Source organism: Camarhynchus parvulus, chromosome Z (assembly GCF_901933205.1).
Source record: "Camarhynchus parvulus chromosome Z, STF_HiC, whole genome shotgun sequence".
NCBI classification, from domain to species: domain Eukaryota; kingdom Metazoa; phylum Chordata; class Aves; order Passeriformes; family Thraupidae; genus Camarhynchus; species Camarhynchus parvulus.
The window spans coordinates 265,792-290,874 of NC_044601.1; the positions used below are offsets into that span (position 1 = coordinate 265,792).

A 25,083-nucleotide genomic window follows, 5' to 3' on the forward strand; every position below is an offset into this window, starting at 1 on the left:
TTATGTGAAAACAAGTGGGTCTTTGTATCTTGCTAGCTCACTCCATAAATTATTTTTGTTTCTCTTAGGTTCACCTCTGGCGATGGACAGTGGCAGATCCTAAGGCAGGTCTGTGGTAGAATTCACCCTTGTGCTGCCTCCTGGATGTGCCAGTCAGTATTTCTGGCTGGCTAGATCAGAGTCGGCAGTAGCTACCCACAGCACAGCACACAAGGGGGGCACTATGAGGCAGCAGCACACCCGCAGTTCCTCCATCCCACTAAAAACAGCAGCAGGCATTCTTGGTGGAGGTTGTGATTCCTGTACTGCTGCTGCAAGCGCTTCACCGTGGTTAGAATTTTGTGGTAGTCTCATAGCTGTGGATCTTGCAGGGCACTAAAGCAGCGTGGCACTGAACTGGGTCTGAATTTTAACAGACACGAGTCACCAGATTATTGCAGACTGCTTTGAAACCCCCCTGTGCAAGGGAAGATTGAGAGCTGCTAGATGTACGAATAGGAGGAACAGAAAGTAAAAAACGGCAAACTCGTTATCATTAACCTAACTCCACAGCCTAACAGACATAAATAGAAACCTACTGCCGATGAAAAAGAAGAGTTTAGAATGACATTGTAGCACTGCATGAAAAATTTGAATGGGCAACATATACAAGTTTTTTCTAGGAAGTCATTTCACTAATTCCTAATTAGCAATCACCCATGTGTTATAGTAATACCAAAAAAGCCCTTCATAATACCATCACTCACTCACAAGCAGGATATAACAAGCAGGATGCTTACTTGTAAAAACCTTGTGTTTCGTTTGCTTGAATTTGTTTTTTTCCACAACATCTTCCGTAATAAACATCTTGTACATTTAAACAACCATCACAAGACCTTGTCTGCTGTGATTTGTTCTGATAGTGACGCTTCCCCCATAAAATAAGTATTTTACAGCGTGAGAACCCCATTTCTGACAGAAAACCAGCACAGCCCAATCACAAGCTCTGCAAGACATACTGGAGAGCATTCACAGTTCTACCTCTAGGTGTTTTATTGCCTGTAGCAACAAAGCAGCAGATCCACATGCATCAGAGTGTCATGAGGTATTACTGCTTTTACTAAGTCACTGATTAGAGCAGTTGCTCTATCAGGGCAGTAAGCAAGTCATGCACATGATTATTTATCCTTATATACCTATATCTAGAAGGATTTAAAATCATACATATTCCTGTATCTATACGTGGTGTGCAATTTATTTTCATAGGACTATGGAAACAACATCCAAAAAAGACAGAGTCTATGGATAGAAGGAAAATAGGGAAGAAATGCTGGAATCTCTAGACATAACGTTCCTACTTTGTCCATTGTTATCTGTGAGACTACCCTTCAGGGAAAGGGAGCACCCAAGATTTGCAGATGCTTGTGGTTGAAGGAATGATGAAAGTCACAGAGTCCACAAAAGCTCACAAATACACACGTGGCTTGGAAACTGGGTCAGGTTAGGCCCTGACTTACTATACAAGCACATGGCAGTGGTTTTTGGATGAAGTGGGAAAGGGAAGAGAGAGAAAGAGGAGATGGAAAGAGAAGAAGAGAAGGAGAGAGAAGGAGAGAGAAGAAGGGAGAAGAGGGGAGAAGAAGGGAGAAGAAGGGAGAAGTAGGGAGAAGTAGGGAGAAGTAGGGAGAAGTAGAGAGAAGAAGAGAGAAGAAGAGAGAAGAAGAGAGAAGAGGAGAGAAGAGGAGAGAAGAAGATCACCAGTCTTGGCTCTGGCATGATTCAGCTGTTCAGAGTGCTGGGTTGCACATGTAAAGCAAGCACCCTGGGCTTTGTGGACCTGTTTATCGGTAAGTTTTCCCCACTCTGGAGAGAAGGTTCTCCCTTTCTATGCAAATTAGTTATCATGGGCAATCTGATCTTTCAAACCTTTCTAGAAATGGCTGGGAGGGCTTCTGGGGTCTTAGGTGATGTGGATTCCCCTCTACAGCACATGCCCCTTTCTCAGCTTCATTTCTGCGCTTGCTGTGTGCTGTGTTGTGCTCATGTCCTGGAGCTGAAGAAGGACATTTGTCTCTAAAGAGTGGTGCCTGTACCTCCACACAGGTCTCTGCTCCATCCACATCCTGTTCCTTCTCAGAGTGTGTTATTATCAACAACCCTTGGCTGGCTCCAGAGCTATCTGTCTGTTGGTTTTTGAGACAGAAACATCATCCCTCTTATATTCTAGGTCTCTACATTGTATGTCATTCTACTGACGTGTTTTTCATTGTTAGAACAAACTTACACAACTTGCCATTTATATCCACAAAGCCTGGTTCACTTTCACTTCATGAAGACAAAATAAACCCTGAAAAGTGAACTAATTTCTTCTTTTTTTTTCTTGGTTAGAAGAAAATTAAGGGTGAAAAAACACTCTTATTAGAATCTGTTCAAATAGGAACTTAACAGTAAGCACTAGCTTTTGAAAGTAAAACATTAACTTTTTTATAACTTTAAAAATTTCTATTAAATATTTCTAATTCCTAGGTCACACACTTCACAGTCACATTATTATTAATACTGTTGTATCAATATTTGTAGAAATCGTAGATGTGAAAATACAAATGTGCTGTTGCAGGTCTTGCACTCAGAAACAATATAGTGTAGAAAACAGGAACAGAATACTGAAGAGAATTCTGGAAATCTGCCAGTGAGGATTACACCAGAATTCTGCTAGAAGGTCTGCTTCTGGGGAAATGGAGGCTCAGGGGGGACCTTACTGCTCTCTGTAACTGAGAGGAGGCTGCAGTCAGGTGAGGGTCAGACTCTTTTCCCCGGTAACAAGTGACCAGACAAGAGCAAATAGCCTCAAGCTGCACCAGGGGAGGTTTAGATTGGATTATCAAGAAAAACACGTTCATGGACAGGGTTGTGAAGCGTTGGAACAGACTGCCTAGGGGGTGTGTGGAGTCACCATGCCTGAAAGTGTTCAAAAACTATGTGGGTATGGCACTTGAGGACAATAAATTTAATGGTGAGCATGGTGGTGGTGCTGGGTTGATAATTGGACTCAATGATGCCATAAATTTTTTCCGAAAATGTAATGATTCTACAATTCTACAATCAAGGCACAAAGATTACTTTGCATCTAAGTTCACAGTCATGTAGAGACTCAGCATCAATTGCGATTAACACATCCTACATTAATTCATTTCCTCATCAAATGCCTGGATTTGCATTTCAAAAGCTATGATACCTTTCTGCTGTGGGAAATCATCACTTCTGCTAAGAACACAACTCACCCACATCTGCAGTGACCATGGTGGACTGGTTCTCTGGCACTGAGACAGAGTTCTGGTCCATGCTGCGTGAGTCTTCATTAACCTCCTGCTGGCTTTGGCTCAGCTCTGACCGCAGCTCCGAGTACTCATCCTCCTCCCTGGCAGAGAGAGCAAAGGCAGAAATTAAATTCTCAGAGGAAAAGTGCATCTTCGTGACACTCATTTCAGACCCAAAAGCTGAGCCACAGGATCCAATTCACACAAGTGTTTCGTCCAGTCAGTGGAGATGACTTCAAACTCTTCACTGCAAAGCCACTGTGCCATGCTTGCAACACCCACTTGCAGCAGTTGGGGCCTGGTTTCCATTTCTTTATTCCTAACTTCATTATTTCTCCTGGCCACTGGAGAAAAAAGCAATGGGTGGAACTGAGTGGTACCAAGGATGTGTGCAAGGACATACACTGCTCTGAAGTAACTCCCCAGCTGATAATTTACACAAATCAGCACAAGTGGCTTTGATCCCAAAGTGGATTAGAACTGGTTTTGGTCTCTTTCTCAGTCCAAGGATGTCACCACCTCATGTGAAAAGTAATCATGCACATGCATGTACTTCCATATGTGAATCAAAATGCTTTTGAAGACAGATTGCTTTTTTAATTTTCTCTTCCCAAAAGAGAGAGGAACAGATAAGTGAGCACTGCACTGAACTGCTGGAGTTAGTGGAAAAAGAAAAGCCTCAATTACCTAGGTTTTAGTTTATTTGTCAAGCTGGTTCAACTAAAATAATTGAGGACACAAAATACTTTAGCTAAAGCTAATGAGCTTAAAAAATTAGGGCTTTTCACTCCCATCTCCACACAAAGAGTTCAAAGCACTGGGAAAGAAGATAAGTAAATGAATAATAGCTTTGCTTGAGAACATTTGTAAACATTTTTTCTTTTGATGCATTTGCCGATTTGACTCAGATTTATTATTTTTTTTAACTTTCATAGCAACTGTTTTTACATTAAAGTATCTATTTTAAACATTGGAAAAATACCAGTTTATCCAGGTGCAGGGCCCCCTCTGATAGAAAAGGAACAGCCATCATTTTGTTGCACACTAAATCAAACACAGCGATTAATTTTGCTGCAGATTCAGCAGAAAAGTGTGAGAATGGAACTGTCTGGCTTTGGAAACAACGAGAAACAGCAAAGACCTCTCTGGAGATCTGCATCTGGGAGGGGTATCTAAAATGTTAGGTCTGTTGTGTGTGTGCTACATGGTGATGAGTGTTTCTTGCAGGATTCAGCCTGGAGGTGTGTCTCGATTTGTCAGGCAAAACAGCAGACAAGATGGCCTATACATGCAGGCATCAATGACAGAAGTAAAGTCTGCTCTCAGAGCTCCAGAGGTAAGAACTTATACCTCAATAAAACCCAAAAAAGGACTTCTAGCTTGCTTGCCAAACAGGGTTTCCCAAGGTAGTGAGATGCAATTTCTGACATGTTCTTCTAGCCCTTACATTTGCTCCACTGCAAAGAAAGTGTGACTTTAGCAGAAGCACTTAGTGGCTACTATTACTAAATAAATTGCAGGTCAGCTGGTAAACGCTGAGATTTACATCAAAGAAAGGTCTTGGAAGTATCACGAAATAGTTATTTAAGAGAGTGATAGAACCTAGTCATGAATAGCAGGAGCTAAAACAGTGTAACAAGACACATAAGCGCCAGTAAATGTTTCACGAACCAGTTATCAGCCACAAAAAAAGCCACTAGTAATCAGCTTTAGACAAAACAATTACCAAGCACTCAAACAATTGTAATTTTTCATCTGAAGGTAATTGATTTTTTTTTTCATTTATGAAACAATTAGTCTTATATTTTTAAAACCCGAATTACCTCTCAAATGGATAAAACGTTCGGGCCCTAAAGCAACAGCACACATAATAACAATAATTTCTCACCACTCTTCTTTGGGGCCTTCTTGCACAGATTTTTCTGTTTAAAATACAACACAGCCTCATGTATCTAGCAATAGTACTGGGTTTTTCAGTGTAAGTGCCCCTCAGTATCCTGGGACAGTGAAAACTACATCATGCCGTAGGACTCTCACCCTTCTGATGACTCAAGCCAGAAGTCAGTTTCTAAATGAACTAATGCTTTTAAAAGCTGACCAGAAAGATCAGAAATCCATTTCTGATAATGTGGCAGCAAGGTCAATGAGTGCTTCACCACCAGAGAACAGACTGAAAACAGACTGAGGACAAGAATAAGGGGGAATTCAAGGGCAGTGATACATCACAAATACAAATTCTGCCATTAAAACTGATGCTGGCAGTAACAAAAGATGCTGTTTGAGACTTTCTTTTCTCCGAAACAGAGGAAAGAGTCCTCCAGCGGCACTGGAAATGCAAGGTGCTCGACAGCTGACAAGGACCAGCCATTGGACTCCAGCCACACCACTCAGAAGGTGGAGGCATCACAACTTCCTTATTGCTGCCATCAGCAACAGCTTGGTTGTAAAAAGCAGGCATTTGTTCTGTTATGGGCCCTGATGGTCCCACTTGCTGGAATGTCATGGTAAGTCGAAGGCAATTAAGACCAGATCAAGCCATTCTAAACACAGAGGATGGGAGGATTAGAGAAAAAAGCCCGTGGTTTTCAGTTACTTCTGCACCAATTGCTTTCTTCATGACTAGGTGCAACCAAGGACCAGAGTGCTGTACAGACACTCAGAAAAACTTGTTCCAACAGTGAGCAAAATTGCACATTTTTCAGCATCCTTTCACACCACAGAACACTGGCAATGTGCATGTTTTCTTCATAGCTGCAAACAGTCTATAGTTTGTACTACAGATGCCAGCAGTTTTTCAACAATCATTTAACTTAAAAAAACTATTTTTAAAACCCTCTAAGACCCTTAGATAGAAAATACTACAGGTGTATGAGCACAAAGATTGACTAGTCCCTCTGAACTATTTCATTTAGTCCCTCTGAACTAGTTCATTGTGAACAAATTGTGACACGCTTGAGACAGCACAGTATCCACAGTGCTGTGAATTTTTCCTTATGAAGTCCTTTGTTGTATTTTTGTCAAGGTTTAATAAACCCTTTTAAATTTTCAAAGTGAGCAGTTGTTTCTCACACTACCCCTCTTTTCCATTAGCTTCCAACGCTTTCTAAATCTATCTCAGAATAAAAATTGTAAGTCTGAACATATTATTTTACACTAATGGGTTATAAACTTCTTGAAACTATTTCAAGTAATTCTTAGCAGGCACCAACATTGAACAGAGTATATTTCTGTCTGGTATTGTTACAGTTGCCCACTATTTTTAGAAATGTACCCAAACAGCCACCGTTTAGAACTAAAAGCAATTAGACGTCTCTCTTTTCTTTTTCCTGAACCTCAATTTGACATCTAAGAAAGACTGTCAGTCACACGCTGAAGTTACAGCTGATTTTGACAGCCAAAGATATTATTAAGGAAAAAAAAGTCAAGTTTGAATGAATCTAAGGCTATATGAAAAACTTCTGAAGTCAGAAATTTTCACCTTAAATGTAGACATTATTACATTTTAGTACTCTACTGTATAATTTCTAAATCCTTTTCATCTTTCAGAGTAACTGGGTGCATTCTTTATGTCCAAGTATTAACAATATGACTCTGGGAAGATCCATTTGACTGGTTTTCCCATCTTCTAGGCTGTACACTTTGAGATAAAATTGCATGCGCCTTGTCAAAGGACAGAGAGGTTTGGCGACAGAGGCTCATCTACTTGCACCTGAGTATTTGAGTGCTGGAACTCACTTTTTTCACCTTAATACCTCTTTTTGGAAGGGGATTCCAAACCAGCTAGGCTGTCTGGAGCATCAGCAGCAGGGAGATGAGACAATTGCAGATGAATGCTGGTTTGCTCCCCCACGCATGGTGAACTCATTTTCCTCAAGGAATGCTGGAAGAATGCAGAGCAAGAGCTGCAGCTAAATTCATGAAGCCACACACATGGACCCAAGAAATGGCTAGCAAACCTAGAAAAATCCTGTGAACTTCTAACAATATTCCTGTAAGATTACTGCCACTGGGATCAGCATATCCCAGACACACCTGGGAAGAGACACATGCACTGACATGTGATTTAAGCTCTCCCTTTTCCCAGGAAAGCAGAGGCTGCCCCATTCCTGAAAGTGTCCCTAGTCAACCTAAACAGAGCCCTGAGCCACCTGGTCTTGCGGAAGGTGTCCTTGCCCATGGCAGGGGTTGGAACTAGATGGTCTTACAAGTCCCTTCCTACTCAAACCACTCCATGATTCTAGAGCTGACATTACTAAACTGCATGAGCAAAAGCCATTACACTTCTAAACTCTGACAGTGCAAAAGCAAAAAGCCCCCAACACACATCAAAAAACAGAGACAAAAATTCTCAGAATGGAGAATATTAACCAGCTTATACAGCCTGCCAACCCTCCTCCTCAAGCTGTTGCAACACCTTATTCGGATTTAAACATGATGTCTCCTTACTTTCTGTCCTACATTCTGAGGGCACTGCTCACATTCAAATAAATATAATACAATTTAAAGAGGATAGTCAAATACACTCCATGAAGCACTGGTTTCTTCTAGTTATTTCCAAAATATTTTTGTGTTTAGGAACTATAAGGAATGTCACACAGTAGAGGTACATGAAGCTATATGTTAGTTTATTTTTACAATATAAAACTGATATGTGAAAAAGGGTCACTGTGTCAGCATTAGGGAAACATTAATCTGTTATGCAATTAATGTAAGCTCTGGTTCCAGAAAGACAGCCCAAATTTTGTGGCAGCACAAGGAAAGCCACTCCTCAATACTACCTGCAGGTTTCAAAGAGACAAATCAAAACCAAAATCCTCCTGTTTTAGAGGAAAGTGTAACTGCTGAGGCCCCGGCAGCGCTGTGGTCCCAGAACATCTTCACTCAGGACTGTTCTGCTCCAGCTCCCGGACTCAGCAGTCCCCAGAGCCGAGGGTGGAGTGCTGTGAGTCACATCTGTTCCGGCAAGGACAGCAACTCCACCACCCTTGCTCTGTGGGATGCATGGACAGCTTCTCAAGACTGACACATGTGGATCTCACAGTGGATTTACAGAAAGCCACAGCAGGAGGTATCAGTTTTCCTTCTTTCAGCTGACTTTACAAACCCAGTGGAATCCCTTCAGTTCCCATTTTCAGAAGGAATATTTCTCCTCTGCTCCTCAGGCACCAAATTATTGGCCTGCCAAAGAAACTAAGATATTTCCATCATTAAAGGAAATAAAAAGAGTCACTAACTTAACAAACATTTTTTGTTCTTACTAATAAAACCAAAACAAATAGAACCAGATGAGGCATTCCAGCTGTCTGAGCAAAACAAGCTCTCATACGACTGAATTAAACTGGAGTGGCATAACAATGGTGTGGCACCTGTTACAGCAGTATTGTTCTGATGCCTCTAAAGGCCAGAACTGCCCAAAAGGGACAGAAAACCTGCATTTTTCATGAGAAGCAACATGTACATCACATTAGGCTTGTTTCTTACACCTCATGTTCCTGTGCACGTCACAGCTGACTCATTTATGGACATGGTTAAACATTCAGAGGTATCCACCTGATTCCAGAAGTTCGTAATTGTACACTACCTGGCATTTACTTTGCCACAAGGATTCCAAACACACAATTTTTATGAATTCTATGTAATATTCTTCTTAAATGTCATAGAGTTTTTCTGTCACTCAAGAAGAAAAAAAATAAGTGCAGTTGTCATGCTTTCTCAGATTTTGCTTTTCAACTAGTCTTTTTAAAAGACAAATAGAAAGTTTGTCTGCAGATGTATCAAGCATAAATGAAGAAGGGAGTCATGGGATTTTTTTCAGAGAACTATTACCAGCAGAAAATATCTGAAAAATCTCACCGTGACCGCTGCTAGTTATGATCATCTCATAGGCAACAGTACTTATGTTCTTAAATAATATGAACACGTGATTCTAACACTGCTTTAGTAGTGGTAAATACGTACGTGATCGTAGTTCCTCTTATTTATGGTACACCAAACATTCTTCTTTTTCCATTCTAATATATTAATGAAAGATTAAGTGAGCAGTTGTAACTACATTGTCTTGTGCTAGCAGAGGTATTTACAACGAAGAAATGAAGCAATTACCAAAAAATAAGCGCAACTAATAGGTAAAGGAAAACTGAAAATTTGCTACATGGCTGGAGCACCACATCAACATTACCCACAAATGCATCAAATTTAACTTAATGTTCTCTAGAAAATCCACAGATTCTGGCATATCATTGCCTCCTCACTAGGTAAACTTTAGGAAGCTCCTTCTGCACTCTAGTCCAACTTTTCTACATTGAAAATAATATGTAAAAACATAAATATGTAAAAAGTGAGGAAAATTGTTTCCATGTAGTCAAATGTAAAGTTTATTTTAACACAGTAACAACTTAGTGTAATACCCCAAGCTTTGCTGCTGCAGAACCAGGCAACATCATGATTTGTACCATTCTGTATTGTCAAAAAAGCCAGCACAAGAGGAGGCAAAACATACTGATATCTATTTGAACCATATCTTTCCCACAAATTATTTTGCTTAGGTGATCTACAGGAGGCTGCAAACTGAAGTTAAAAGCAGAGGTTCAAGTCAGGTGTCTTCATCTTCCTTTACACACTGTTGCTATCACTTATATGCTACACTGGCGCATTACAAAAAGGAATATATAGGTGTCATGGTGCATGTTTTGCCAGAGAGAAGGTAGCACTTCTTGGGTGCTTGGGATGATACCCTGCAGAACACACATCCTAATTATGGGCAGCTATTCCGCACCCATCATGACAAGCCTGAAAGTTGTCATCATATTAGAGTATAACTCACACCATGTCTTGCACCAGTCTTGCCCTGGCCCAGAATTCCCAGGGAGCTGCAGTACCTTATGGTTGCTCCCTGCAGCCGATCAATTTTCTTGTTGAGCTCGGCAATGATGCTGTGCAGCTCTGTGATCCGCTCCTCGTAGCGCAGCGTTGTTCGCTCCTGCACATCCTCGTGCTCTCTCATCAGGTGGGACTGCTCACACTGCAGCAGAGAAGCAAGGAAACAGAAAGGGTGTTATGGACATCTGCAGGGAGACTAGGCACAGGGCAGGAGTGCACTGCATTACGGTTTTCCTACTCATCAAACCAACAGTGCCTTAGCAAGAGAAAAGGATGGGTACATGCAGGTAGGCAGTTACATTATCTGAAGAACTGACAGACTATGCAGTGTACTTACTTGTTTTTTTCCTAAAGAGAAGTTGCCATTTCTGCTTGGAAAAAAACCCACTATTTGCAACTCAAAATAGCCATAAATATATAATCTTTGAATCTTACGATCTCCCCAGTGTGGTCTGAAATAGAACAAATCTTACAGCAGAAACCACATTATTATAAAGTAAACAAACTTTGAGGTTATAACTTTGTCTCTAGTGTAAGTACTTGTTTTTATTAATGTTTATAGGTAACACTGTATTTTCAATATGTTCATAATCTCCAATAAAATGCTCATGATATGAACAATTAAAGAGCTACATGACTGCTTGTTTTTCATACATATCACGAAATCCTCCTTTTTCCTTCACACAGCATTTTAAATGTAGTCTCCCTAGCTTACTCTTCAGGCCAGCACATGCTCTATTTCAATTACAGCAAACCATTACAAACCACTGCAATGACAAGCCAGTCCTGCATGCTGATTGAAGTTTTGCTTTCATTTCTAACATTTTGCTTCTGACCCCCTTCAGTCAAGTCTCCTTGCAATAACACAATGCCAAGTACCATGCTGTCAAAAAAAGGAAACTCACAAGCCACTAAACAGTATAAAACCCACACTCCTTAACTGAAGAGCGGCAATGTAAAATTCTAGCATTTCTAAGGGCCAAAATTGATAGTAATATTGGAGGTCCTCCAAAAGCGCTGAATCAAACAGGTTTTTTTTTCAAATCAAGTAAACACTCTCTACAAGCTAACTCCCTAAATCCTTTGGACTACAAAAAATAATGAAGGTGTAGATGCGCCAGAATTTTCATAATTTGCTCCCATATTTTTTGGCCACTTACATTCACAGCTTGAGAACATCATCTACATACAAAGACTGCTTGGAAATTAAAATTTACAGTAAGCTTCAATAACATTTTTATTTTTAATTTTAAATAAATTTATTCCACAGTTTTTAACTTCCATGAATATGCATACTTAAAAGTAGCACAGACATCAGAGCACCCTTCCACAGACTACAACAAAATAGTTTCTACCTTCAGCTGTGGTAAAAATAGCTTTCACCTACACTAAGGAAAACAGATCATATCATCACACTGCAAAGGAGAGGAAAGGAACACATTTCAGAAGACTGATAATGTTCACTTGGCTTATGAAACTTCATGTTGGCAACTGATAGGCTGTATATGTACCTTATGATGACTCTTTACAGTAGGATCATTCTACAGCTTATTTCTCACATTTCCACATCTTAACATTGTATCTTTCTGAAGAACTACCACGGCTTTCAAAGTGCAGAAATAACACAGAGAAAGTGTTTCACAAAAGCTTTAAAGTAGATTTAGGGGCAATAAAGAGCTGCTTCTTCAGCCTTTCTAAACCTGAATTTCCTCTGACACACATATTTGTCCACAAATGCTACCTCAGCATTATCAAGATCAATCTATTATGTGCACTTGTGGTTTTTTTAGCTTTTAAACCAAAGGGATGTTTCAGATAGAGTGTATAATAATTGTTTCCAGATAATAAATAAAACCCCAATCACAACAATTTTTGTCTTTCTAAGCTATGCCTGAAAAGCAGAATTTGTTTCTATTGACTGAAGATATATAAGATATATGGACTTTTGCTAATGGGTTTCAGCCACATTACAACTTGATTTCTGTTTTCTCGAGCCATTTCTCAGTGATCATTTTTCAGGATAACATCATTCAGTGACAGATGTACTTTGTGAACAACCAGCAGTCTGGCAATATACAATAATAGCTTCACATTTGACTTTTTAAAAGAGCTCTTGAATTATCTTAGGTAAAAGCAACCGGAAAAGGCTGAAAGGAAACCTTTGTAAAAGACAGGCCATGATGCTGAGGATTGGTCTGTCTTTGAGGCAGGGAACAGAACTGCATCTCCTAAGTTCTGGTCAGCCATCAAGGAAAAATGGCAAAAGCATCCAAGCAATGGAAACACGGTTCAGTATGAATCCCAAAATGCCCCAGTGGAAAATTGTTCTGGCTATTCAAAAGTGCTCTTTATTGTGGAACAATCATCTGAAAACTTAAAAAGGAAAAGACAAATGCATGTTTTTCTACCCACTGCTGAATTTCTTCTCTGGGATATTACTGTGGCTGTTCACCACTGTTCTTAGTTTCTTTATGCTTTGAGTCTCAAAACAGCAATCTGCCACCAGTCTCTATTTCTTTCCAAGGTGTACACATTCAGCTCCTAAAATTTATTTGCATGTCAGTCACACAATACAAGGTAAATATAAATACCTATATTATTAATAATAACTAATAAATACCTTATACCCTTTTCCTCATCTTTCTTCCAGCCTCATACTTAAGAGCTCCAGTCTCAAAACCCTTAAGAGGTCTAATTCTCTGAGAAAGCAAACGCAGGGATAACCCACTGATAGGTTGCAAAAAATGAGAAATTAATTGTTGGAGTCAGGAGAGAAGTTTCCAGCACAGTTCTCAATATAAGCTGAGAACTCTTGGTTGTTATTTGGTACAGATTAAAAAGGTTATTTCATTTACAATAAAAATTAGCAATGGTTGGAACCGCCACTGTCTGATCTCTTGATGCTAGGAAACAACAACAGCAAGAAGCGTATGAGGGAGAAGGATGACAACAGAAAACATTTTAATTCAAGCTTATTGTCTGAACAAGTGATTCTATTTCCTATTAATGTTCATGAATTCTTAGTGAAAGAAACACTAGCAATGTGCTAAATTCTGTTAATCTTTATATTAAATTTGCAGTGTTCAATCGGAGGTCAAGAAAAAAAAAAGAACTACTAGCAGCAGTGCTCATTAAGAGATGCCCCAGCGCCCCAGGTCCTGCAGAGACAAACACTGGCTGTGGTGCTGTTCACCAAGAATACAAGTCATCACCTGAACAAGCCACAGTGATAAACCTGTCTACCAGGATTACAGAAGCTAAAAATCTTAGCTCAACTAATACAGTGTTTTAATTTGAGAGGAGTAGCAGATTTAAAAGTAGCAATCCATTAATCTAAATTTAAGTATAAAAACAAGTCTATAGCGCTAAATCCTCAATCACAAAACCATGCATGGTCAGAATTAATTGTTCTGTGATATGTTCTGTGTATACTTAATGTGGAAGATGAATACAAGCACACAGAATTAATCCATGTCTGATGATGACATCACACAACAAAACAAGTAATTTCAATGTTCATCTGAACACCATGCATTCCTATTTCAAATTTCTCTGTTAAATGAGAAACTGAAGCCTTCCTGTGAAGTTCACATGTTCTTACATGTCTACAGAGAACGCTGCTTCTGTTCTTATATGTCTACAGAGTGTTGGTTTTATTCTTATACTGAAATTCTGCTGTTCCTCCCTATATTCTGAATAATCAAGAGGATGGCAAAGAACTATTACTGCAGTAATGAGACTTACTGCTGTGACACAGGATCCAGAACAATATAGCACATTCTTTGTCTAGAGCTATTATAAAATAACAATGACTAAGCACAAAGAATGAGAGAGCAGGACAACCTTGTGAAAGGAGATGAAATTATAAGAAAAATATAGTAAGTGAATTATCTATTCTTCTTGTACTTGCTGAAACATTCAGCATGTTATTAAATCCCATGCTCAATCACAGAACTGCAGAACTCAATGTCACAGGATATTGGAAATGCCAAGAACGTAGACAGATTAGAAAGAAGATTATATAAATCCATGGAGGATAGGACTACAGAGGACTATAAAATGTGATATGGCCTCCTGCTCACAGATGTTGGCAGAAAGGTGGGGGATATGAAAGAGAAAAATTCTCTATCTGCATTTCTTATGCTCTCCCTTCAGACTTCCACAGTTTATCACTATCAAGGCCAGGATACCGTGCCACACAGAGCCAGGAGAAAGCACAATTCTCATAATCACAGAAAGATTTTTGGAAGAAGACATTAGTTGTGGTTGACCAGTGTTTCACAGCAAATTTCATTCAAGAGATCACTTTATTCCCGAATTGTACTCTGATAAAAACACAAAGAGATCTGCTATGTTACTGAAATAATAGAAGCACGTAGAGAAATGCTATATCTGGTCTCCATAGGCTGCAGATTTGGAAGGGAGTATGCTACAACAACCACTATTCAATTACATCACTTCACAAAACCTTAAGCCCATGCTGTCCAACTAGCTTTCTTCACCATTTGTCATTTATTACTTGAGCTGTGGTTCCCCAAATCACCTCTACTCTGCAAATCACTAATCCTTTCTTCCAAATGCCTCACATGCTTCATGAAATGATGGGAAAGGTATTACCAAAAATGTGTTTTAAGAGCTATTTGTTCCAGAGAGCATTTACCATGCCAACTAAAATGAAACACATGCTGCCTTGGTAAGTACAGTCAGATGCAGGACAGAGATTTAATACTGACCCACTATCATCTGAGCATGGTTATGCAGAACCTCAAACACCTTCTATTTGATTTATGCCTTCTGAACCTCTGATTCACATTAGACAGAGGCTGTAGAGGAAAGAATAATGAACTATTCTCTGTAGAGTGGGAAGAAAAGTTAAAAAAAAATGTTAAGTGCCACAAGTACTTGGTATGCAGTTAGAAAAAGAAGGCAAAGTGCAGTGGTTTCACCAGTGTATGTCTCAGTACTTAAGCACTGCCAACACATTCAATATATGAGTTGTGTTTGTTTAATGATTTGAATTCCTTAATAAAGATTCGTATTTTATTCAACATATCCTAAATTCTATCCTCTTGAGGGCTTTAGAAAAAAATGAAGTGTAAAGAGATAAACCACTAAACCTTTATATAAAACTGTTCATTAAAAAGACTTATTTGTTTATCCAAAATCCAGCTATCAGCCTGCCTTTAGGATATTCCAGTTGTGTGCTCTTCACAGGTCAGGAGGCACTGATCACTGTGTTTGTGTTTGCATGGCTCAATATCAAGTAAAACCCACAGCATTACAAACCAAGCACTATGTACGCATGCATAATTGGTAACCCATCAAAGAAAACACCAAACAATCTTGAGCTAACAGAGTACATGTTAATTGGTATTAAGGACTGATCCTTAATCCCAATTGCCATCAGTGTGTATTCAGTACTGTATGGGAGCACCTACAAGGCACTCTTCACAGGCTGAGAGATAATATCTCTACTTTTAAATAAAGACCCAGAAATAAAAATAAAATACTAACAAAAACCTGTGGTTAGCACCAGACCCTCCAGAGTTATAAATAACAACAATAAAGTCAGCACAATCATGCAGAATGATGTGGATCATTTGGATACAGTGAATCCATCTGAGAGTTTAATGATTGTCAAATGCAACCTCATATCAAACTGTAAGCCAGAAAGAGGACTAGCCCAAGAATGCCACAGAAATTACAAAAGGCTCTCAGGATTATAGCTGATAAACCATGTTAACTCCCAGCGTGGCTCTGGATCACATATTGAGGAGAATAAAAACATGAAAGTGATTTTATTTCTGGATGTTACATTGATGGTCTGCAATAAGAGTATCACTTACAAGCCAATAAATCTTAAAAGCAGCTGAAAAAAACCACTGGGGAATGCAGGCAAAGGCCAAAATAAGGGAGGACTGAAGAAAGAGCCTGAAAATCGAGACTGCTTAAACACTTCTATATTTGGCTTGAATTTAAGCAACACAGGTGAAAGATCTCATCAAAATGAAATAAATACAAAAAACTTTAAATCTGTAAAGTCACAGAAAGGCAAAGGATTACAGGGACCTAAGGATTACAGGAATTTACTCACTCAATCCCTTGCCCAACCCAAGACCAGGTCTGGGTGCCTTGAGTACTTCCAAGGTTGAAGATTCCACAATATCTCTGAGCAACAAATAAGGTGGCACAGGACAAAACGTTTTGTTTGTCTCTATCCAAGCATTTTGAATTAGTTTTGAAATGTTAACTATTTATAAAAGGTATTTGGTACAATTGCGGTATCTGAAAACAAAGATGTTTTTGCAGAAGAGAGAAATATTAAAAATAGTTTGATTTTCCTTGCCTGCATTTGCCACTATGTAAGAGCTATGAAAGCATCAGAGTTCCAACCTTATTCTTATTAAACCCCTTGGCTTTCCACTGGCTGTGTTTTCCACAATTCCAACTGGCATACTGGAAGCTAGACTGAGATCACAAGTAACTTCTCCCATAACATCAAAGCACTGAAAATTGGCAGTAACTTTTGATCAGTGTTAATTTGTGCTGTGTTTAAATGTGACCCAGGAGAGCAGGGTTCTGCAACCCGTTACCTAACCCACTGACAGCAACCTGTAATTCTTATACTCTACAATAATTCAAAGCCCTTGTTGCTTATATTGACTTCAAAACAAAATGTATCTAATTAATTTTTACGGATTTTTTTTTAGAAGAATATCTTCAACACATAAAAGGTATAACCCATGGCAACTATGTGTCTTGCAGTCTTAAAATTCTTTTGACTTGTGACATTGTTTGGCATTTTATCCTCTCTCAGGAACAAGGACTGCACAAAACCAAGGATCTTCAGAATCTTGAACTACTATTGCTCACCTGTGCCTTTGCCAATTTCTTTTCCAATAGGTCACGCTCCTTTTCTGTTTGTTGTAGACGCTTATTAAGCTCCACAATGTCTCCCTTTAATGAAGCCAGGGCTGCTAAATGAAGCTGGAAGACAGAAAGGAAAGAAACAAATGAATCAATTCACAAGCCACTTAGCACTAGAGAAGAGACAATATTATATGGCAGCTATAGTAATGCTGGTTTTCTGTAGTAGTTAATAGGAACTTCAGTAGAACAAAGTCTAAAAAAATTCCACATACAACTAACAATTTAACTAATAGTTTTTTTAACATGGAATTTTTCTTTCCAGGCAGAACACACATTCCTTCACCACATCATTTATAAGGGTAAATACAACGAGGAATAATTCAGCGAGGAATGCACAGATTAGTTCTAATGCTACTTCATTAAGATGTAGCCTGAGTCTTGCGCTATAAAACCTTACATTAAATGCTGACTAAGATTTGCATTATAGAATGAGGAGTACCATGTTTTGATACCTTTAGACATATAGAGGTTATCATTCTGGTGAAAGTGGATAGCTCCATGCAAAGGATTTGCTTTTATTTTGCAACTAACGCTTACATCACTGCGAGCTACTCTTCTGCAGTTGTTGCTCTCCTCAGTCCCACGCCAGTGAGTTTCAGTGATTCTTATCTACTAACCCACATATGAAGAACCCAAACTAATTTTCTTTCTGCAGCAGATCCTTTTGATAAAAGATACTTTCTACACTTAGCTGATAGCATGCGGAAATATATATCAGGCTAGGATAACTCACAACATTGACATTAGGTTAGCTACACAACTTAAAAACCAAGAACAGTTCTTAAAAGAATCTTAATTGTTCCCACTCTTTTCTTGTCCTTAAATACCCCATGCATTGTTTCACCAAACTCATCAGCCAGAATTCAACACTAAGTATTGACAACTACAACTGGCAAGTCCAGGAGAACTAGCCACTGGCCCTGAAGTCTTTCTTTGTAATTGTAAAGAAACAGCTTCAAGCTATGCTGGGTATGAAAACAGAAGTGACCTTTCACACCAGACCAAGCAACACAGCAAACACCGCTCTGCTGCCAAGATTCAGGCTGAAATACAAACTGCTTCTAATCCTCCACCCACTTTCAGTCCCTCAATCTGATATTCTATTGGGTGGGTCACCTAAACGTAATTTTTCTTGTTTCATTTACAATGAATCAGTTAGTGAGTCCTATTTTGATATAAATTCTACCTTTATAATACTGGAAGCCAGCAAAACCATAGCTGTTTTCCCATGCTGATGTGTGAAAGCAGTTGCCTGACATTTTTATTACATCAGCTACAACAGTACCTTACATACATACAGTTATTGGTTCAGTACAACTATACAAATGCACAATTTTATGTTGCAAAACATTTAAGATTCTCAAGGCAGCCTCATTTTTCATGTAAAAACTCAGTAGCTCAAGCTTGCTATGGGCATATCCTACACAGCTGCTATGAAGTACGTACACTGAAAACTCTGAATAAACCCAGAAACATCATTAATACCTTAAAGTATTTTTGGCCTTCAGCAGAAGGAAACTATGCACTGATTTCACAGCACAGAGAAAAAAGACCAGACCAATTGTATCAATCTGTTCGTTACTTCCTTCAGATTTTCAGGAAATCTGGTGAGTTTTTAAGCCACTGTTTTACCTTATTTCCATAACAGAGTAGAATTGTTGCAACGAAGCTCACAAGTTCGTTCATCAAAATACACATCCTTCACCACAGCTTTCAAATAGTACATGAAAAATGGCTACAATTCTCCAAATCGAATAAAACAATGCTACATAGTCAAGTATCATTCCATTTCATACCCTGTAATTAAATGATCACCAGCTGTTGTTTTAATTAAATACAAGACTAATAATGCCCATACACATGGCCTTGTAATATAAAAGGACACCATTAATTTAAAAATCTCAGTGAAAAGCAACTTGTTCTCTGAACAGCGGAACTAACGAGGCAGACTTCCAGTGGATGTGTCTTTGCCCTCTTCACCCTCTGCAGTCAGCTCAGCTGTTCTTCGTGTCCCCTAGCACACTGCAAGCTGGGTAAGAAACAACATGAATGGTGCCTGGTTTTATAGCAGCCTGGCCTAGCAGCCCCTGACAAAGATGGTTATCCAACACTGAGTTACATCCACCTCTGTGCTCAGTATAGCATCTCTCTTCCCCAAACAACCAAAGGATAGCTTTATTAAGGACAAGGAAAGCTTGTTGTATCTTTTACCATCCAAAATTACCCTTTCATTACTTGGACTGTTCCAGTTTCCAAGTGCTAATAAACTTTAAAAAATGTAAAAAAAAAAACCCCAAAACAAAAAACCAAACAAAAAAAAGCCCAAAACCCGACAAAACACAAAACCAACAAAAAACCACAAAAACTCAAAAATAAAAATAAAAACCCACCAAAACCCCTCCCCCCCCCTAAAAAAACCCTAAACAATACAGTGAAAGGGCAGATTACATAAAAAGAAGCTATCATAATAGACGAGGGCTGCTTGTGATACTCTAGTTTGATGTGCAAGTGATGCCTCCAGCTACTACTGAACACATAAGGTTAACACAGCCAGTGTAACTGTGTATTCATGGCAGAGTCAAGCTCTCCTCTCCAATTCCTTAAAAAGGTGTTATGAACCATTGCTGCACTCTCCTTTAAGGTGTGAGTGCTCCCACAGATCATGCTTCCCAGTGTGCTTGTTTATCACAAGGCAGGTGGGAACTGGAACATGATCTTCGGATGTGGCTGTAACTCAGAAAAGGAAACACCTGAGCAAAGAGCTACTGTCTATGCAGAAGTATTCTGGGTGGGGGAAAAATAAAGTTCATGTTTAGAAATCAAGTTTAATAAGCCAAATTATTAAAGCAGGATCTCAACCGCTAAGTCAGCCATAATTGTAACTCTGCAGCACTGAACTACTACAGGATTGTGACAATTGAGACAGAACCGGTGTGGCCACACAGCATACTGGTTTTCTTCTCTCCTCAGCAAACAACGACAGATAAGGCAGAGTCACTGTGACTAACACTCATACCACACATTTATAGTTCAAGGTGGGCTGTCTCTTAATGACAAAAGATTTAGAAACAGATCAAAAACTTAGCAGTGTATAAAATTAATACAGACAGCGCAAAGACTTCTGCCCATACAAGATACTGGTCTGAACCTTTAAGCAACAGACTGTACAGAGACCTACTTCATACAGAGAAAACAGTCAACTGACAAAGCCTTGTGCTGTTCAAAAACTTTATATTGATCCAATACATCTACTCGAATTCCATCAAGAAAAAAACCACTGTTGTGATGCTGAGGCACCCAAACTGTCCAACAGGACAAGGTGGGTCAACAAGTGAGAGAGAGTGAGAACAATATAAGAAGGATCAGACTAGCCAGCCAATTTGCTTCTCTACCATCATCCAAGAAAGTAAGAAAATACATTAGATGCATAGGATAAATTAAAAATTCATTACCTCTCTTAGCTTAGAAGCTACAATTTCCTTGAACTTTTATTACAGTAACAACAGCAGTCTGCTTACTGAAACAAACACACCACATGCCATACCCAATATATCCTGTCAGGTTTTAATATATTAAATATACAGTAACAATTATTTGTTAAGTAAGATATTACCAATATAAAGTAACAAACTCCATAATATGCTTTTGTTAAAATGCAAACCAATGTACAGCTAAGTTTTGAAAGGTACTATAATTATAAAAACATAAGAACAAGCTTAGGAAAACCAACTTCTTAACCTCTGATCAAGCCTTCTTTATGAATGCAGTTTCCTCCTCATTATCCACCTGCTTCTACAAGCATTTCATACAATACTGCAGACGTGATATGTGATGCCTATTTTGCACTATGCTTTGAAGACTGGTTTTGGTGCTGTGAAATGCTTCATGCAGGAATCAGGAACAAAATTTGTGGGCAGTCATATTTCTCAAGAATTTTGTGGGAAACAAATACAGAAGTAGATGGGATAATAAGATGAACTGAATGCCAAGGAAGCAGGTGACTACTGTACTGTTGAAGTGTTCTTCACACTGCTAGAAGTGTTCTGACGCCAAGACAAAACCAAGAAAAAATCACAAAGGGCAATGAATGAGCGTGCTGAAAAAACGATAAGGCTAGAGCCCTGAAAAAGCACTAAAATTACTATTACACTCAGCATTTTTCCAAGCCATTGTGAAATGTGATCCCCACCACTAAATCTGATCCACATTTTTCATTCCCTCAGCCTGGAACCAGACTAATTAAATCATATTTCTAAAACCAGTTGTACTGACTGCACGTTTGCTATTTTCAACAGAGAAATTATTAAAAGGATCTATGCATATAATTCTCTGTGAAATTTAAGTACTAATCTTATCTTTTTCTCCTTGCTTCCTGTATTCCTTAGCTACACCACTGCTGCACAGCAGTTTGTGAACCGACGTTCAGAAAGGTAACCTTGGACATAACCAGGGAGCCATAAAATCATACCAAACTATACACAAATACAATGCAGCCAAACACCAAAAGCCCAGTTTATTTGTTCTCTGTGTGTCCTCTGTGGCTGATCAGTAAAGCCCCGCCATGGGAGAAGGACCTGAGATGGGCCAGGGTATGTGTGAAGCTCAGGGAGAATGTGGCTGGGTGGGACTGAGCACAGCTGTTGCAAAAACAGCTGACTTGATCTCAACACCAAGAGGATCTGAGGGTCAGTTTTGATTTTGATAAACAACTGAACAGCTGAAAAAATCAGCTGGTGTGTATTTCTACCCAAGCTCATTAAGCGTCTGAATGTCTAAGAGTATGTTAGCCAGGCCAGTGTGGGGTGTCATACATGGCTCAGCCCAAAATAAAAACTATAAAAACATAATCAACTGACAGAATTTCAAAGCGAGTGATGAGCTTAAGCCAGTTTCAATTCACACATTTACTCCTAGCAAAGCCAGGGATGCCCAGGGTGGTGGGGGTGATTATGTTAGAGAGAGGCTGGGAACCACACTGGTGCTCTGTGATTGAGCTGTGCACTGCAATTCTCTCCTCTGCTGTGTTTGACTTGTATCTGTATTGTGTTCTCATTGTGTTTTCTGACATGATGCTAAAACAAAAATCCTGTATACCATCAACTATCTTCAAATAAATAAATCTGATGTTAAACATCACACCTTCCACATGTGGACTGTCTAGAAGAACCTGGTCAGAAAGTACTAGGCCCTGCCATTCTCTTCTCTTTTTTTATTTCCCAGTGGTATTTTGCATAGTTCAGTGCAAATAATCCACAACATGGACGTTTTCTGTGTATTGCAACTACTTAGTTTCATGACAGGCACCATACATAAAAACATATGATTAAATACTAAGAATTTTGCCTCCTCTCTGAAACTGTTCCAATTCTTTTGTTATCAAATTACACTGGACACTATGCTGGCTTTGAAAACCCAAGCTCCTTTGTAACATGAGAGATGATACACGTAGAGAACAACATGGAAAATACAAGTTAGAACTCCAGCTAACAGTGCAGAAAGGGCAAAACAGCAAATGTCTATCCATTGTATTTTCTAACACCTTTCTTCTTCAAGAGAATGAGGGATTTCAGTCAAGGAATGAAAAGGTTGGTGATATAAGTTCATAGTGAAAAACACATCTGGAGACAGAACAATAAAGCCTTCAGCAATCTCAGGGCTGTGGTTGTACTGTGGATTGGCAGCTTTCATAAATGGCAATACAGAACAGTATCGGGGCTGGTCCAGGGAAAGCACAGACAAGGCTGGCACTTATCTGCTCAGGTGAATGAGAAACTTTCATGCTAAGGCATGGTAGATATACTGAAGACATGTGAACAAGGTACAGAGGAAAAAAATTACACAGAACAGTAAGCGTGAAAGAAATCACAGCACTGCTTCATGCAACCGGGAAAAACCCAAACAAAAAGAAACAAAAGTCAAAGTTTAAAAATCTTTCTAAGACAGAAATTAAAAGATATGAAACTCATGTTAGAGACGTTTGTTATAGATAAAACTCCAAGGCGTTGTCAAGTTTACATTTTATCACGCACACAGATCAGCACTACTGGCAAACAACACTTAAAGTGATTGCTATATAAATGTGTAGCTACTCTCAACCATTTTTCTTCTCTGTCCTACACAATTTTCATGCCACCTTCTCCTGGCCACGGCCCATAAAAGGTTCATTTTTTATGGTCCACATGATGAAATAAATGTAATCAAACTCAGTTTCTGTAAATTTACTGACAAAATGGAAGAGAAAAACATAAAAGAATAACCATATCCCAGAAGCAGTAACATGATAGATCAATATTCCCCAGACATTTTCAGCCGTATGATCTCTAAAGCACAGCCCTGAAATACCACAGTCTACAGCCCTGTAAGTAACTACCCAAGGCAAAGTCAAAATTACTAAAAAATGGGGTACCACTAAATTGCTGGATATGCCTACAAATATGCCCTAAAACTTTATGTCCGAAACAACTGTTACGTGCTAATAAAAAGCCTATATATTTTCAAAGTGACAGACAAAATGGACATTTTGTGACTGTGCTTCTGAGGCAATTATTGTCATATTAAACATTAGACAGTTACTTCATATGCTTGTGCAATACTAAACAAATAATGTGCCAACACTTGCCAGGATGGAGCCATTCAAATTCAAGAAAAACAAAGACCAAATTTTTGTAAGACACAGTTTTAATTTGAAAAATCTGCAGAAGATGTTTTCAATCTGTTTGTATTATTTAAAAACAATTTCAACTGAAGTTGCTTGGGTTTTTTTTAACTGAAAATTAGCATTTGCAGGCACTTGTGAATATTTCAAACTATTTCTTAAAACAAACCAAAAAACTATTCCAACTAAATCAAAGCAAAAAAAAAATGTTCCATAAAGAAAATACAATAAAGATTGTTTTAGGAGTACACAGAAGAGGTAAACTAATGCTATTCTGGTGAGGAGGATCAGTTTTAAAATGTATTAAAGAAAAGAACAAAGAATGCAATCATAGAAGATTTTCCCTTGAAAAATTAATCTGGCAATTCACACTTGATGAATGGACCATGGTGCTAATTGCACTTCTGAGTATGCCCGAGGCCTAGACTAAAGGCTCTACTTCTATTAAAACAGATGTTTACAATATAATTGAAAAGAAAATTTTAGATTACATGAGAAGAAAAGCCAAATACTGAGACCTAAAAATAACAAAAGGAGACTAACACTTGAATCTGGGGACTGCAGAAAACAACTACACATTGGCAAGTTCACTCGTTTGGGATTCTTAAGAATCTTCCCTGCGGCACTGCAGGGCAGCCCACTCGTGCAACCCGATGGTCTCAGAATGAGCATCTACACTGTGCAGGAAAGGTCAGCCTTGCTTTTACCTTCCAGAGGAGGAACCTGCAGCTATTTCCACGCCCGGTGAGGGAGCAAAACAACAGCAAAGGCAGGGTATGAAAATGGACTTGTGGGGAGACTAAGCTTAGAACAAAATACTGTCTTCATTTTTCAAGATACTATCTGCAATCACATGCTTTCTTTAACTAAAAATAATAATAATAAATTACTACAAAATGATGAGCTAGGAGGGGTCATAGCTAGGTCCTTCATCCAGTCTTAGAAGGATTTTATCCCCATTCAGTTAACTCATTCAGCATTCTTACTCGCCTTAGACTTATTCGCAACATAATTTAAGTAAGGCAAATTATCTCTTTATCACTGCACAAATGCAAAGAGGAACAGACTTATTTTTTCCCTATCTCCTCTTCTGCCCAACATCCCCAGAAAAAATTAACAGAGCAGAAAAACAGCGAAGTTCATTGTAGGTCCTTTTCCCTTGAAATCTCAGGATGTCAAATTCCTTTCCTCTGTTCCTGTCCAGTTTCTTGAGGTGATGGGCACACTATTTTCCCCTCAGGAACAAAATGAGTGGAAAACTAATCCCAGGAATGCACCTCACTCAATGCTTTGCATTTAGCATTACGGTGACCCACAGTCCAG

The 25,083-nt window shown here is 38.9% G+C and overlaps 1 protein-coding gene across 9 annotated transcripts in view; it reads right to left on the reverse strand.

Moving 5' to 3' along the window:
- Nucleotides 1-25,083, reverse strand: part of MCC (MCC regulator of WNT signaling pathway) — a 182,220-nt gene that overhangs the window by 49,799 nt on the left and 107,338 nt on the right. For all 9 annotated transcript variants that reach the window (XM_030968537.1, XM_030968540.1, XM_030968541.1 and 6 more), the window contains 3 exons: nucleotides 17,049-17,162; nucleotides 10,175-10,317; nucleotides 3,261-3,397 (listed from right to left, as the gene is read on the reverse strand). In XM_030968537.1, coding sequence (XP_030824397.1) covers nucleotides 3,261-3,397; nucleotides 10,175-10,317; nucleotides 17,049-17,162 — 394 coding nt within the window. The remainder of the gene's footprint in view (nucleotides 1-3,260; nucleotides 3,398-10,174; nucleotides 10,318-17,048; nucleotides 17,163-25,083) is intronic.